The sequence below is a fragment of the Jatropha curcas genome, chromosome 3 (genome assembly GCF_041381405.1).
Source record: "Jatropha curcas cultivar XTBG-Jc1 chromosome 3, XTBG_Jcur_1.0, whole genome shotgun sequence".
In the NCBI taxonomy this organism is placed as follows: domain Eukaryota; kingdom Viridiplantae; phylum Streptophyta; class Magnoliopsida; order Malpighiales; family Euphorbiaceae; genus Jatropha; species Jatropha curcas.
The window spans coordinates 14328315-14343517 of NC_143153.1; the positions used below are offsets into that span (position 1 = coordinate 14328315).

The 15203-nt window shown below is 34.8% G+C and overlaps 1 protein-coding gene across 3 annotated transcripts; it reads right to left on the bottom strand.

Annotated features, from left to right (window-relative positions):
• Positions 1 to 1467: 1467 nt before the first annotated feature.
• On the bottom strand, positions 1468 to 7898 carry LOC149497603 (uncharacterized). 3 transcript variants are annotated; one of them, XM_089719714.1, is made up of 8 exons: positions 7553 to 7898; positions 5889 to 5980; positions 5311 to 5455; positions 4326 to 4457; positions 4058 to 4204; positions 2403 to 3860; positions 2134 to 2303; positions 1468 to 2037 (listed from the first exon to the last, which is right to left on the bottom strand). In XM_089719714.1, the coding sequence occupies exons 1-8, from the start codon at positions 7661 to 7663 to the stop codon at positions 1893 to 1895; spliced, it is 2400 nt and encodes a 799-aa protein (XP_089575840.1). In that variant the 5' UTR covers positions 7664 to 7898; the 3' UTR covers positions 1468 to 1892. The 3 variants fall into 3 exon arrangements, with proteins under 3 accessions (XP_089575840.1, XP_089575841.1, XP_089575842.1); XM_089719715.1 differs by having other exon boundaries at positions 2424 to 3860; positions 7553 to 7894; XM_089719716.1 differs by lacking the exons at positions 5311 to 5455; positions 5889 to 5980; positions 7553 to 7898 and adding an exon at positions 5166 to 5292.
• Positions 7899 to 15203: the final 7305 nt, after the last annotated feature.

Consider the following 15203-nt stretch of genomic DNA (forward strand, 5'->3'; position numbering starts at 1 on the left):
TCTATTAATTTGATTAATTTGGTTAAATTAACTTTTAACTGAACCTTCCAAAAATTTAATTTTCTTTAAAGGAACATTTATTCACCAAACCGAATTGGTTGAATTAACTGAATTAATCAAATTAATTGAACCAAATGCTTTCCCTAGCCCAGAGAAGAATGAAAAAGAAGAAATCTCTAAGGCTCTATTTATTTCTGTAAAATCATTTGTAGAAAAATATTTTTCATAATTTTTCATTGTTTGGGGCATTCAGGAAAATAAGTCAACGGAAAATATTTTTCTGGTCAAAGAAAAATTAATTATTTCTTAAGGAAAATAACTTTTCATTTTCGAGAGAGTAAAATATTTTCTAGACATTGATAAACCTTATAAATCCATATTTTTTAAATTTATTAATCATTGTAGTCACTACTACTAGTCACCATTTACCACCAACTGTCATCGTCGGCCACCGGCGACTTTCATAATTTACATTTTTTTCCATTCTTCTCATATTTAACAATAAAATTTTTAAATTATAAAATTTCTATTATTGTTAATATTTTTTTATGATCTTATGAGATAAAGACTTTAATATTTTTAACTAATTTTCAATATTACAACCAAACAATGGAAAATAATTCATTTAAAAAATATTTTTCGAGGAAAATATTTTCTATTGAAAATATTTTTTCAACAAGTTATTTTACTGTAAGTTATTTTACGGAAACAAATGGAGCATTAGGAGGTTATTTGGACCTAGGACCCAATTGTGTAAATTTTATATAAACATAGGATATTTTAGACTTTGTATAGACCAACATCAATATACATTCTAAAATATTTCTTGTTTGGCATGCACTTCTTGAATTCCTATGAATATGTAGTGAATCCGCTGTAAATGACACGAAAGAATCTATACAAACAAATTGAAGTGTCTAACCATATTAAGTCACCTTGTGTTTCTTTTTTTTTTTTTTTTTGTCCGATCTCCTAATTTTTTATATTTCTTTCACGTGGCTCTCATCTTTTCCCCTCCTAATTTCTTATTCTAATAATAGGTTACCGCCTTTATACACATATCCTAAAGCATTTCTAATAAACGTATACTGAATGGACCCACAACCATTGTTGACCGAACAATTTATTTAACAATTTAATGCAATTAGTGGTTAATACTTTGGTAGTTACATTGTCATGGGTTTAATACACTAAGTATTTTAAAATAGAACTTTATTTTGCTAATTATCAAAAAAAAAAAAAAAAAATCAATTTTTTCAGCAGGTTTAGGTTACAGTGGGTTTTAAGGGCAGATCCTAAAATGGGTTTTAAGGATGGATCTGCCCGTTCTTGCTTCTGGTTTTGGACTGGATTATAAACAGATTCTTCTCATGTCAAAAAACAAAAACAAAAATAAATGCAAATAAAATTAGTGTTATTATTTTACATTTTCTTTAGCATAAATTATTGGACAATGGCTTTCAAAACTTTCAAGTAACCTATCAATATTCAATTGATGTAATTTTGTAATTTCGATTATTCAATAAACAACTAATACAACTTTAATTGAGACTTCTCCTGCTGTAAAATTCAAACGTTGATTCATGTATTTGGCCTTCTGTAAACTTTGTTACTATGATATGTCCCCCAAACTTTTACTTTTGCGTATATAGTATATACCATAATTGGTAGTCCTTTCCTAATCCTATATTCTTTCTTTCTTTCTTTTTTTTTTTTTTTTTTTTTTTTTTTCTTTTGCTACATAAAAAATTCTTGAAGGAGATGGGAGATGACAAGTTCAGTCCTCAACCTCCAACAATAGTTAGCAGACCCTTGATCATGGAGACTAATCCACCTTGGAATTTGAACATTTGCCACCAATTTGTCCCCTTATGACTTGCATACACCGTTTATTAAAGCTTAAGCTTTCCTGATGGATATACTCCATCCACTCTATGTCCTTTTTGCTCCTTTGCTGATGAGAAATTCCCAGCATTTACATTCCTTGTTTGATTAGATTGCTTCTCCGACAAACCAAATTTCTTTCTGCCATTTTTCCTGCAATGCAATTGGGAAAATAAATGGACCGCTATACCATATACAAAAATTGCAGCTATTCATTTATATCAAAGCCAGGCTTATATTCAAACATACCTGAACTGAAGCAAAAGAAGCAAAGCACCAAGAACTGCAGATCCCTTCACTACAGATTTAAGGATTGGCCTTCTCTGAGGTTTGAGCTCTGCTATTCCTATACTTGGACTGTCAGCTCCATCTGAATTCTCAGCTGCTGACTCGTGCAAGCTTTCATCTTTTCCTTTATCCTGTGAAACAAGAATACTCAAGTTATATGAAGAAGGGATTGAAGTTATAAGAAAGTTAATTGTTAAATACAATAATTGACAAAACAAGTTGCTGTCCACCTTGTTCACATTTACACTTACAACATTGCATGAAGGGTTGGAGTCTTCATGTTTTTGAAGTATAATGCTAGCAGAACAAGCAATTGGAGAATATTTATTTGGTTGCAGAATAACTCCTTCGGCCTCCTTATCATTATCTGCGACAACAGACTTAGTGTTCTGATGCCATAAGGCATTTCCCATATCTTTAGTTTGAATATATTGAAGATTTTGCTCATGTGAATCTACTGATGAAGGTGATAAAGCTCCACAATCATCATCTCTAATTGTTACCACAGCAATTCCGCTTTTACCTTTCTGATCCCACTGGGCAAACCCAACAGGAAAGCAAGATTGCCCATCAAACAATTCTTTTCCTTCACCATCCACAGCATCTGAATTTATATGAGATTTGCAGACGCCATTATCACTTGAAATTATATGATCTAAATGTCCAGCATTATATATATCCGAATAAGCTAGAGAACGCTTTAGAGAAGAGAAGCCAATACTCCTGTCTTTCCCATCCAACAAAGGTTCTTCATTTTTAGTTGTTAATGTAAGCCCTGGTGCTTCATATTCAACAAAGTTCTGAGATTTAGATTCTCTGGTCTGTTTCTTGCTCAAACCACCCAATTTGCTATTTTCTGATTCAGGGAACCAGACATTTTTATGACCATCTTCTGTATGCAAGTGATCATCACAACACAAATTCTGCAAAGCAACTGACGCAGAGCTCACACTGGCAGTAGAAGACGCTGGGCTTACACTGGCAACAGAAGACACTTCAATGACATCATATAAATATCGGCTACGAAATTCAGTTTCAGGAGTCCTGTTTGCTTTTGAGCAACAAGAACCTGCACATGCACATCCATCAGAAATAGTCTCTTCCCTCTCAAGCAGAATAGAGTCACCAGTAAAAGTTTCGAAGCCAATAACAGCTGATATTGCTGGTTGATCATCAGTGATATTACTTTTCAATGAGCAGCATTCACAAGAATCCCCCACTACAGATGCTTTATCTTCCACATCAGCATCATTGTATATCTGGTCCAGTATAATACTTTTGTCACTATTTCTAGCTTTGCAGTCTGCATTAAAAATTCTACCACCTAAGTGGATATCCAAATCTACAAAAGATGGAGGTTGGGTATTATCCTGATGATGACCATACTCTAAATGATGTGAGAAAAGAGATTTTGGTAATTTTTTTAAATGTACTGCCTCCTGTTGACACTGGATACATTCATCTCCTTGTTGGTCTTTAACACCAAATATTACTGAACATTGGTCAAATAAATCATTTCTGATTTCTGAGGACACTTCTGGAGAAGTAATTAAATTAGAACTTCTCTGGGAACATGGATTATGTGAACAAATGGTGGCTGAGCTATCAGATTGAACAAATTTGCTTTCTGTGCCATCAGACTCTTCAGAATACAAATCACAAATTCCAGACATTGCATTTGAATGTTTCTACAATGAAGGGACAGAGCATCAGATGCAGAACAAAAACAACAAATCAATAAGTTCTATCGAAAACAATATGATCCTAACTTGATTTTTCTTATCAGTTCAAAGATAACGATAGAATTGCATCCTGTCAAGTGGAAATACGGGTCGTGCAATTTAAGTAGTGCAATATTATGCCCAACCCAATATAATTTCTGTACCTGCCAAGATCTTTGACTTAATTTCTGGTGTGGACTAGGGATAGAACCGGTGTAGCCACTCTGTGAGAGCTCCCAGCTTCTTCGAATATATCCAACCATATCTGTAGGCATAGCTACTGAATGCATAACGATATCAAAATCCGGAACCTATCATGAGAATATATTCAATCACTCCAGTAGCATATTCAATTGGACATGGGGAACCGCATCAACAAGGATAACAGGTATATAAGTTTACAGACCAAGAAAGTATGAATTAGTGTCTTACATTTAAATGCCTTAACCTTGCTTTCTTTGAAAGGGCACGTATGCACATACAAACTTTTCTTGTATCTTTTTTCTCAACGACATCTGATGGGGAAAAGAGATCTATGCCAGCCAATCCCAGGATTTTGCAGATCTACAAATACAACAAAAAGAAATGTAAGAAATACACTAAAGTAAGATGCTTGTGAATGACTGATATTTTGAGTCATGGGTATTTACACAACAATAAGCAAAACAGTATTCCAAGCTAAATTTCTTCAAGCACTGAAAACATTGTTGGATTGCAGTGTTGCTTGATTATTATGCTTAAACAGACTAATTATAGGTTAAAAGAATTATTTGATTAATATGCTAATTTTGGAATAAAACGTTATTGAGCCATGAGTACCTACAGCAGTAACCACTCGAGAGATTTTTCACATGAAATTCATTTTAAAAGCCAAAAGATTCCCTTCATATAGAATGTATCTGATATCCTCATCAGAAATGTACACTCTTAGAATACTAGAAGCATAGTTAAGCAAGTCAAGAAAGTAAGATGAACATATGTTTTTTTTTCCATACATAAGAAACAGATTGTATGACCATTTGTGAAAAGAAATCTATTTTACTACAGCTGGAGAAGCAACATCTCTTCCTTAACTATAGGAAAAGAAAGTCCTTTATTCAATTAATAATGGTGAACTAACACAGGGATAACTATATTAACCAGTAGATTTATCAAACTCTGTTGGCCAATCTAAATTCAGTAAAAAGATGATAATTTGTATAAGAACACATATAAAAGTCAAAACAGAAAGAGAAGAACGAATTTTGCAAAAAAGAAAGACAGGAACATTACATGGATTTTAAGAATTTTGTGTGCGAATTTGGAATGATTCTCTTTGAAGTGTGCCACATGGCTCGAAATGGGCTAGATTATGTAATGTAGATTGCTATGGTTGAAGACGATAACAGCACAGGAAATGTAGAATGAAGAAACGTACCTTCAAAAATGAATCAACGTTTGAATAAGGCATATACCTCCCACTGTTTCTAGAAGCAAATGGCTCATAATCATATTCTTGTATGCATTTTTTATGCATACGCTTTGTCAACATCATTTTCCATATTTCTCTCGACACTTCAAACCTATAAAACCAAACACGAACTAGAAATGCAATCAACTATAAACAATGTGAACTTTTTACATTTAAATGCCAGAACCATATAGCGAACTGAAAGTTATGCCTATATGTTGAATGTTGACTTAGTAGCTATGGTGAAGGCCGTTGGAAGATTAGATAATTATTTGTTATTCTATTGCTATTTTTAAGGAATAATTTAATATGCTTATCACATCAGATATGCATAATAAGTTTGCTTATTTTTCTGAAGTTTTCTGTTTTTAGAGTCTATAAATACTTCTGTAATAGTGTTTCAATAATATCAAGCCTTCACATGTTTATAAATTTTCTTGTTAAACATCTTTTTGAATTACTCTTAGTTTCTGAGACACATATCTAACACTATAATTCAACTAAAAATATGAGGTTCTGGGGGGAAGGAAGTAATAGGAACATACAGCAATTCTCCATCAGCAAGTAAATCTGCAATAACAAGCTGTTCATTTAATCTTGTCTGGAGGACTTCTCCAAGCCATATTCTTGTTTGAGTCTGTTTAGAACATAAAATACCCAAATAAAATGTCTGGAGTGCATTGCTAAACAAGAAAATGAATTCTACAAATTTTCACAGCTTTACAGAAATGTGCAGAATTCCGCAGCTGCATTTCAAATAGCATTTGATAACAAGAAGGATCTATTGTCAGAAGCAGAAAAATATTTTGATAAAATCACATTACAAATTCAGTCATAAGTCATAACTAGCACTTACAAGCTAACTTGATGCTACGTGCATTTATGACTCGGGCAAAGATGCAAGTACAATTACTCAAAAAAAATAAAAATTAGAAAAAAAATAGTTATAACTACAAATGTTTCAAAATGACAAAGAAGACCAAAATGAAAATTTCTCCTTATCTTTCCCTTCTTTACTTGGCATGGTTAGGTTGCTTTGGGCAAACTGTTTCTAAAACTTAACAAACCATGGTATTGAGAAAATCTAGAAAATTGCGAACTATGATTTACACAAAGCTAAAGCATTTCTGAGACCATTCTTTAACCAAAAGCATTCAAAAAACAAAGCTAAATCACTTGAGTTTATTCTGATTGTTATTATTGGCATTTATTTTAGGTTTGGCCAATTCACCATGACATATTGATATGTAATACACTAGGGAAATTATGTAATTAGCAGTTTTAACCCATACTTTTTTTTTTTCTTTTTTCTTTTCTTTTTGGGAATTAAATTATAAGTTAAAGTAGGGAACAACCTATTTGTTAATGTAGGGGGCAGCTGCACTGAATAGTTTCCCTCGAGGGCTGTGTTCGGCAACAAGTTTATGATAGTTTTTGAATTAGTCAAATCATGTGTAAAGGATAAATGAGCATTTTCTAAAACGCTATCCTTATTCCTTATTTATCTGTCTTTTCATTATTTTTTATGTTTTAAAATCCCTTCTTATCACATCAGGTTTGTTTACAATTGATAGTAAAAGAAAAAAAAAAAATTTATTTATATATTTGCATTTGAACTTAAGAAAATATTAAAGATTAAAAATATTGATCCCTTAAACTATTAAAAATTTTCAATTTTATTTATAAAATAGTAAACTCTTCAATTTTTTCTCCTTTAAAATTTGAAAATTTAGCTTCGGTGAAATTATCTTTTTTTTTTTTTTAATATAATGAGTTTTAATTTTATAGCTATACGTTAAAATTCTAAATGAATATTCTTGAGAGCGAATATTCTAAAGTTATTTTTTATCATCTTAAATTTAATTGAAATTAACTAGTTGTCTTTACTGAACGCTTTCAATTTTAATGTCTCCTAAAATAGCTAAATTTTCCGAAACGTATGAAGTTGAGGCTACAATGACAAAATTGAAAAATCCAGCTAAAATTAACATAAACTCTACAACTTTCACATTTTTTATATCAACTAACCAGGAATAAAATATTAAATCCTAATTTCAACTTTCACTTTTATTATTTTTATTTCAAAAACGATGAAAAAGAAAAAAAATTTTTTCCTAATAATAAAGAGAAAAAAAGGAAGTTTAAATAAATAGTCAAAAGGAAAAAGTAAAAGAAAAAAAAAACATAACAGAATCGGTGAACGGTGAACCTGCAAGAAGACGTCGTCTATTTGACGAAAGCTAGACTCAGCCGAAGAAGGAGAAGAGTCGCCGGCGGCCGTTTTAGAAACTTCAGGAGATTCATCGCCGAGAACCACCATGCTTTCCTAGCTGCCAGAGTACTTCCCGCCAAAAGAAGAAATCAAATTGAAACTCTGAAAACGGAAGTTTCTTTTTCCTTTTGGAGGAGTTTTTTAGTAGAAAAAGCAAACTCTGCCTACAATGGCTTCTCTTCAGTCTTCTAACATGAATTAATAAATAAATAATAACGTGTCTGTTGTGTCTAAATTGTAAATGAAAGTAAGTATACAGTGGGTTTTGTTGGCTTTTGGGATTGTCCGCATAATGCGTTGCACAAAATGACGGACCGGTGATTCTGCAACTTTTTGTATTTTTGTATTTTTCTTTGTCTTTTTCTTTTTATTTGTAATTCTGGTTTTTATTATTATTGCATTTTGCTCATGCGTGGGCAGTGTTTAAGGCACATGCTGAAGATAAGGGCCTACATGGTTTGACAAATTTGATAATTTACTCATTTGTTATATATTTTTTTCTTTTTTACCAATAAAATATATTCACGAAAAGCTGCCTTTCATTGTTCTGATAATTACTCCAATCATATGTTAGATTATACTCGATTTCAGTAGATTTTTCATTTTTTCGTCAAAAAAAAAAAAAAATTCAGTAGATTTTTTCTTAAAAGAAAATTCAGTACATCTTAATATTTGTTTCTTTAAGGAGCGAGGTACAGAATATATTAGCCTTTTAAAAATGGGATCTCATATTTCATTAAAGTAGTTTAATTTTTCTTTTAATCCCAAGAATGTGGTTTTTCTCATCATTACAAAATTAGAGTATTTAAAGAGCAAAGTATTTAATAAATACAATTTTTTTTAGAATTTAATATATATATATATATATATATATATATATATATATATATATATATATATATATATATATATATATATATATATGAACACCATGTATTGCTCTAAGTTTTTGTGGCATTATATTTTTAAGAAAAAGAAAATTTAATATCGAAAATTGAAATTCTAAAGTTATGCTTTTCCACAATTTTTGGGTGTTTAATTGAAAGAATCAATTGTTTTGTATAATAATTTAGGTCAAATAAATATTCAAATGCAAAAAGGGTTGCAGATATGCTCTTTATCACAATAAAGTAAAACAATTATTAATACTATGGAAACTAAAACATTTAAACCAATAAATATTTATGGATGCCAATGCAAATAAACATAATTATTGGGTTATTTAGTAATTAATTTATTGCAAATTAAAGGATAATCAAATATAATTAAATTTTAGTTTGTACATCAAGATTAAACTCATTTATGCAGAAAATTTATGCTTTTGATGTAATTATCTGTTCAAAATCAAGGAAGTAATTATATAGTAAAATATTGATACTTTTGATGTCTTTTAATTAATTGTAAACTAAAAAAATATATAATGAAATGCGAATCAATTTCTAAAATTTATAATCTAATAACTAAAAATAGTTTATGGCAACATATAATAATTTTGAATAAGAGATTAGAAAAATTTACATATTAATAAATTATTTTAAGGAGTAAAAAGATTATGAACTCTGCTTGTTATTGTTATTGCAACTTGTTTCAATCATAGGATGCAACTAATCACTTTAAGGTATAAAACTAGGCTGAAATTTCGTTTGGGGTATATTTATCAATCAAAAAGTTAAAAATAAGAAGCAATTGCAACAAATAATAAAATTTACAGTATTTATGCAAATTATTACGCCAAATAAAAATTGTCCAAAAAAAAAAAAAAGCAACCGTTAGTTTTATTATCCGTGAAATAATGATATTGTGTAGAGTTGTTTTGCATTTGGTATTGCGTAGGCAGAATACGAGACACATGCTGGAGATAAGGGCCTAACGTCATTAAACACCACTTCTTTCCTTTCCTTGTTCAGCGTTCACTCTCTCTTCTATCGTCTTTTATGTGGGTATGGGTTCTCTTAGGTTTCTTGTTCAACGCTTGGTGTAATAATAAGTATGTGTCTCCATGACCATCAAGAGTGCCAGCATTAATACTAGCCATAAGATTCATATGACAAATTAATTAAAAAAAAAATACTTGTTAACATATAATATTGTAATAATAATATTAGACTCCTAAATAAACTCAAACTAACAGATAGTATATGATTTGTAATCCTTATCTCAATACAATTATCCTAGATTTAGTATATATACTTTCAATTTACACCAAAGACGGCTTAATTTTTTTCATAATTTAATATATCTCAAATTCTGAGAATTTAATTATTGGTACGGTGAGCGTGGAATATACCTTCAACCCTAAAAATCCCCATAGTTTTTCTCAACTCCTGTGGCTACCGATCCCACTGAGCACCTCGACATAGAAGGCCAAGACAACACCTATGGCGAGGCCAACTAACAACCCACATTCGCGCCTCCGTGAACTACTAACCCCTAGGTTGCAGCTGCCCTAACTCATGCTTATTCACAATTTACCACTATGCTGAAACGCCTCTTGGAGAACCCTCAGCCTAATGGCGAGCTAATACCACCCACTAGGCTGGTGAACCCTCCCCATCAAGAGCATAACCTACCCCCCAACTTCGCCTAAACATCGAAATCACTCAGTATCTGATCGATACCATGAGGTGGAATCGGAGATGGATCCTAGTATGACTATCCCCCACAGCCAAGAACTAAGTCACACCTAGCCAATCTTGGATGGAGCTAATCTCCGGGATGTTGTCAAGGAACTGGTTCGGGAGTGTAGAGAAATAGGAGAAGCAGGAGATTATGGTCTCCAACAGGACTTGCCCTTATCAGCTGATCTTTTAGCTGCAGCTTTTCCACCAAAGTTCAAGCTTCCTACTTTCCAATCCTATGATGGATCTACTAATCCTTGGAGTCATCTAGCGACCTTCTAAATTGTGATGTATCTGCAAACCAATTTAGAAGATCTAATGTGTGAGGTCTTCCCAACTACCTTAAAAGGAGTAGCCCAAGAGTGGTATCAAACACTCAAAACATGATCCATTCACTCTTTTTCCCAGTTGGCCACAGCATTCCGAGCTCGTTTTATAACATGCGTACCATCTAGAAAAATTTCATCTGACTTGGTGGATTTAAAAAGAGAAGAGGGAGAGACCCTGAGACAATATGTATCCGAATTCCAAAGAATGGCGATGTAAGTGGAGTGCTCGAATGACGACGTAGCCATTGGCGCTATGGCAAAAAAATTACAGGTACAACATATTGTTTGAAAGTCTGAGTATAGAGCCTTCTTTGACCTTCGCCGAGCTTATGGCGTGATCCCACAAATACACATAATTAGATGAAGCCTATAAGGCTCAATAGCACAGATCGCCCAGAGAAGAGAGATATAAACACAAGAGACATTCATCATTGGTAAGGAGACGATCGTCCCAAAGGAGATCGCCTATTCGGCTCCCACGAACTAGTTACTTTGTTCGAACCCCATACTTAAGGGACGGCAGACCATAACAAGATCGGGAGTTTACCCCTTTGAATATGCCGCACTCAGAATATTGTTTTGGGTAACAGAACAGGGCGATCAAATTCAGTTATATTATCCTAGAAAGATGAAGGAGGATACCTCGAGCCATCGTGATAAGAGCAAGTATTGTGAATTCCATAGGGATGTAGGCCACAAGACTGAGGCCTGTTGGCAATTAAAGAAAGAGATACAATGACTTGTGCAAAGAGGCGAACTGAAGCAATTTTGTTGGAAGAATGCATACCCTGGGCAAAATCCAGGGTTCGGAGGGAAAGTGAACAAGAAGGACAAGCAGTCAATGCACACCCTGGGCACAGTCTACACTGTATTTGGTGGCTTATCGGGGGGGTGATAGCAATTCAACCAGAAAAAGAAGAACCAAAAAGATCTATTCCATTCTACCGCATTAGAAGTCAAACACCAGGCTGCCCATATCATTCTCTGAAGCCGATGGCGAGCTTGTTCACGCCCCACACAATGATGCCCTAGTAATTAAGGGGATTTTGGAAAACTTTCTGGTAAAAAGAATCTTGGTGGATGAAGGTAGTGCAGTGAACTTATTGACTATGGAGATATTCAAGGCTTTGAAACTAGACCAGACGAGGCTTAAACCTATCAGAACCCTTTTAGTCGGCCTAACGGGAAAACCTGTGAAAGTGTTTGGGTTCATAGACATAACCCCAGAGCTCAGAACCCAAGTCTCATCAAGGAAACTCAAATTGGAATTTATGGTGGTGGACATTCACTTTCCATACAATGCTATATTGGGCAGGCCAGCCCTATTTGAACTGGAAGCAACAACATGTATTAGATACCTCACCATGAAGTTTTACTCTAATAAGGGCGAGGTTGTTACTATTAGAGGAGACCAAAAAGTAGCTCGGGAAGCGTAAATGATAATACTAAAAGGGTTACCTCTTGCCCTACCAATCATGTGGATGTCAGAAGAAGAACCACCCACAAAATCAATCGAACACCAACCCTTTGATATTCGCAGACATAATGTAGATTCTAGCCCCACATTGGTGGGTGAGCTAATCACATGGGAGGTGAAATAGGGGAAGAACTTAATGTTGGGAGCCGATCTACTGAGAGAAGTGTAGGATAATATTAAGGCGATTCTAGAACTAATATTAGCAGCTATGCTTAGATCGTAAACGACATAGTTGGCATTGATCCTGATACCATATCCCATAAAATCAGCATTGACCCGAGCTTTAAATTGATAAAGAAAAAAAAAAGCGAAATCATGGCCCAGAGAGACAACAGGTTATAGCAACCAAAGTGGGTAAACTTTTTAAAGGTAAAGTTTATAAGGGAAGTGAACTGCCCAGAATGGTTGGCGAAGGTAGTTTTGGTACCAAAGTCCAATGGGAGATGGAGATTATGTGTTGACTTTACTGATTTGAATAAGGCATGCCCCAAAGATCCTTACCCCCTACCCAATATAGATCAGCTGGTAGATTCAACAGTCGGCTATGAGGTATATAGTTTTGTGGATGCAGCATCTGTATACCATAAGATAAGAATGTATGAACTGGATGAGGAAAAGATGAGCTTCATCACCGACAGGGGAATTTATTACTATCAAGTCATGCCATTCGGATTAAAAAATGCGGGAGCCACATACCAGAGGCTGGTCAATAGCATGTTTCAAGATCAGACTGGGCGAACCATGGAAGTATACGTAGATGATATGATAATAAAAAGCACTTGAGTTGTTGACCATCTTAAAGACTTACAGGAAGCATTTGAAATCTTGAATAAGTTTAATATGAAGCTTAATACAAACAAATGCACATTCGGATTTAAGGCAGGAAAATTCTTGGGTTTCATGATATCACAGAGGGGGATTGAGGTGAACCCTGAGAAGATTAAGGCAATCTTGGAGATGCAGGCACCTACTAGCATTCATGAGGTTCAATAGTTAATGGCCGAATTACAGCCTTAGAGCAATTTATCTCTTGCTCGGCTAAGAGGTGCATGCCTTTTTACCAAACCCTAAAACAGCTGAAGGTTTTCAGTGGGATGAAAATGCCACCTCGCCTTTATAAAGATTAAAAATTTTTTGTCTTCTGCTCCCCTTCTAAGTAGACCGAAGAAAGCTGAGCCCCTATACTGGTATTTAACTGCTACTGAAAATTCGATTGCCTTGGTATTGATCAGAGAAGAAGAAGGCGAACGGTATCCTATTTGTTACATTAGCAAAGTCCTTAGGGGTTTCGAGCTGTGGTATCCAAATATTGAAAAATTGGCGTTCGCCATCTTGACCTCGGCGAACCGGCTGCACAACTACTTTCAATCTCACACTATGATTGTCTGAACTAACTACCCCCTTAAAAAGATCCTACACCGAGCCGAAACTTCTAGGAGATTGGTAGAGTAGTCAATTAGATTAGGGGAGTTTGATATTAGGTACGCTCCTCATACCGCAATGAAGGCGCAGGTACTCGCAAACTTTGTGGCTGAGTTTTCTGGTGAAGAGGAAAAGGGCGAGTCTGAAGCCGAACTACCAAGCCCCAACTTATAGTACTTGGCAGTTGCACACTGATGGGGCCTTAAGAAGCTCGGGGGCAGCAGTAAGGATAATCCTACAAGGGCCGAGGAAGATAAAGATACAGTATGCAGTATATCTGAGCTTTCCATTGTTAGCTTTCCAACAACTAATAATGGTGCCAAATACGAGCTCTAATACTCCATATTTTCCTAGACTCACAGTTGGTAATCAATCAAATTACAGGCACATTCACCACCAAGGAGCCGAACCTAGTCAGGTATTATTCTTTAGCTTTGTCTCTCTTAAATAAGTTAAAGGAAGAGGGCTGTGTTTGGAAGATAACCCAAATAGAAAGGGCGAACAATAAGGAAGCAGATTCCATAGCTAAAGCTACAGCGCGGGAAGAAGATTTACTAAGAGAAGTGATGATCGAACACCAAACTTGTCCGAGCTATAAGTCGAGTGAAGTCCTTATATCCTAAACTGACAGCAATTGGATGAGCCCAATCATGGACTTCTTACAGAATGATGTTCAGCCAAGTGATAAACAGGAGGCAACGATGAACTATACAATGGAAAATGGAGAACTCTACAGGAGATCAAAATTACACCCTTGGACGAAGTGTGTGACTAAAGAAGAAGGCAATTACATCATAAGGGAGACCCACAAAGGTGTTTGCAGGGCACATGAGGGCCCAGACGCTATGCTTAAAAAGATTTTGCTATTAGGATAATACTGGCCCACAATGAAGAAAGATGTTAGCCAACATGTTCGTCATTGTAATACTTGCCAAAAATATGACCCGGTGCCTAGAAAATCCTCTTCAAATTTACTGCCATTAGGTTTGGCCTGGCCTTTCGCTCAATGATGGATAGACATTCTAGGACCTTTTCTTGCAACGATAGGGCAAAGAAAGTTTATGATAGTTGTAATTGATCACTTCTCCAAATGGGTAAAAGCCGAAGCCCTCAGCACCATTACTTCAGCTCGGGTCATTAGCTTTTTCAGGAATAATGTGATATTTAGGTATGGCGTGCCTCACAAGATTGTCATTAGCAACGGAAAGCAATTTGACTCAGGTGCCTTCAAATCTTTTTGTAAAGACTGGCACATCAGACTCCATTTTACATTAGTAGCTCACTCACAAACCAATGGTCTTATTGAAGTTACCAACAGAACCATCCTACAAGGCTTAAAGAAGAGGTTGGATGGAGAAAAGGCTAATTGGTTGGACGAACTAAATAGTTTACTATGGGCTTATAGAACTACACCTCGGCAAGCAATAGGGAAAACCCCATTCTCTTTTAGTATATGGGATTGAAGCAATGGTACCAATAGAGATAGTCATATCTAGCAAAAGAACAAGAGCATATGAAGAGCTCGACAGCAATGAGAGTCTAAATATCAGCCTAGACTTGGTAGACGAGCTTAGAGAAGATGCTACGGTTCGAGTTAAAGCATACAAGCAAAGGGTGAGGAGATACTTCACCAAGCAAGTTCAAAGCAGATAGTGTAAAGAGGAAGATAGGGTATAGCGAAAGCCAGAGATCACCAAAGGCTCCATAAGCGTGGGCAAGCTAGGGCAGAGCTGTGAAGGTCC

Excerpts from the sequence above, each read along its gene's own strand:
- LOC149497603 (XM_089719714.1), bottom strand. The coding sequence starts at position 7,663 with ATGGTGGTTCTCGGCGATGAATCTCCTGAAGTTTCTAAAACGGCCGCC. Across the intron at positions 4,205-4,325 it reads CAAGGTTAAGGCATTTAAAT|GTTCCGGATTTTGATATCGT; the intron begins GTAAGACACTAA and ends TTCTCATGATAG. Across the intron at positions 3,861-4,057 it reads TAAGTCAAAGATCTTGGCAG|AAACATTCAAATGCAATGTC; the intron begins GTACAGAAATTA and ends CCTTCATTGTAG.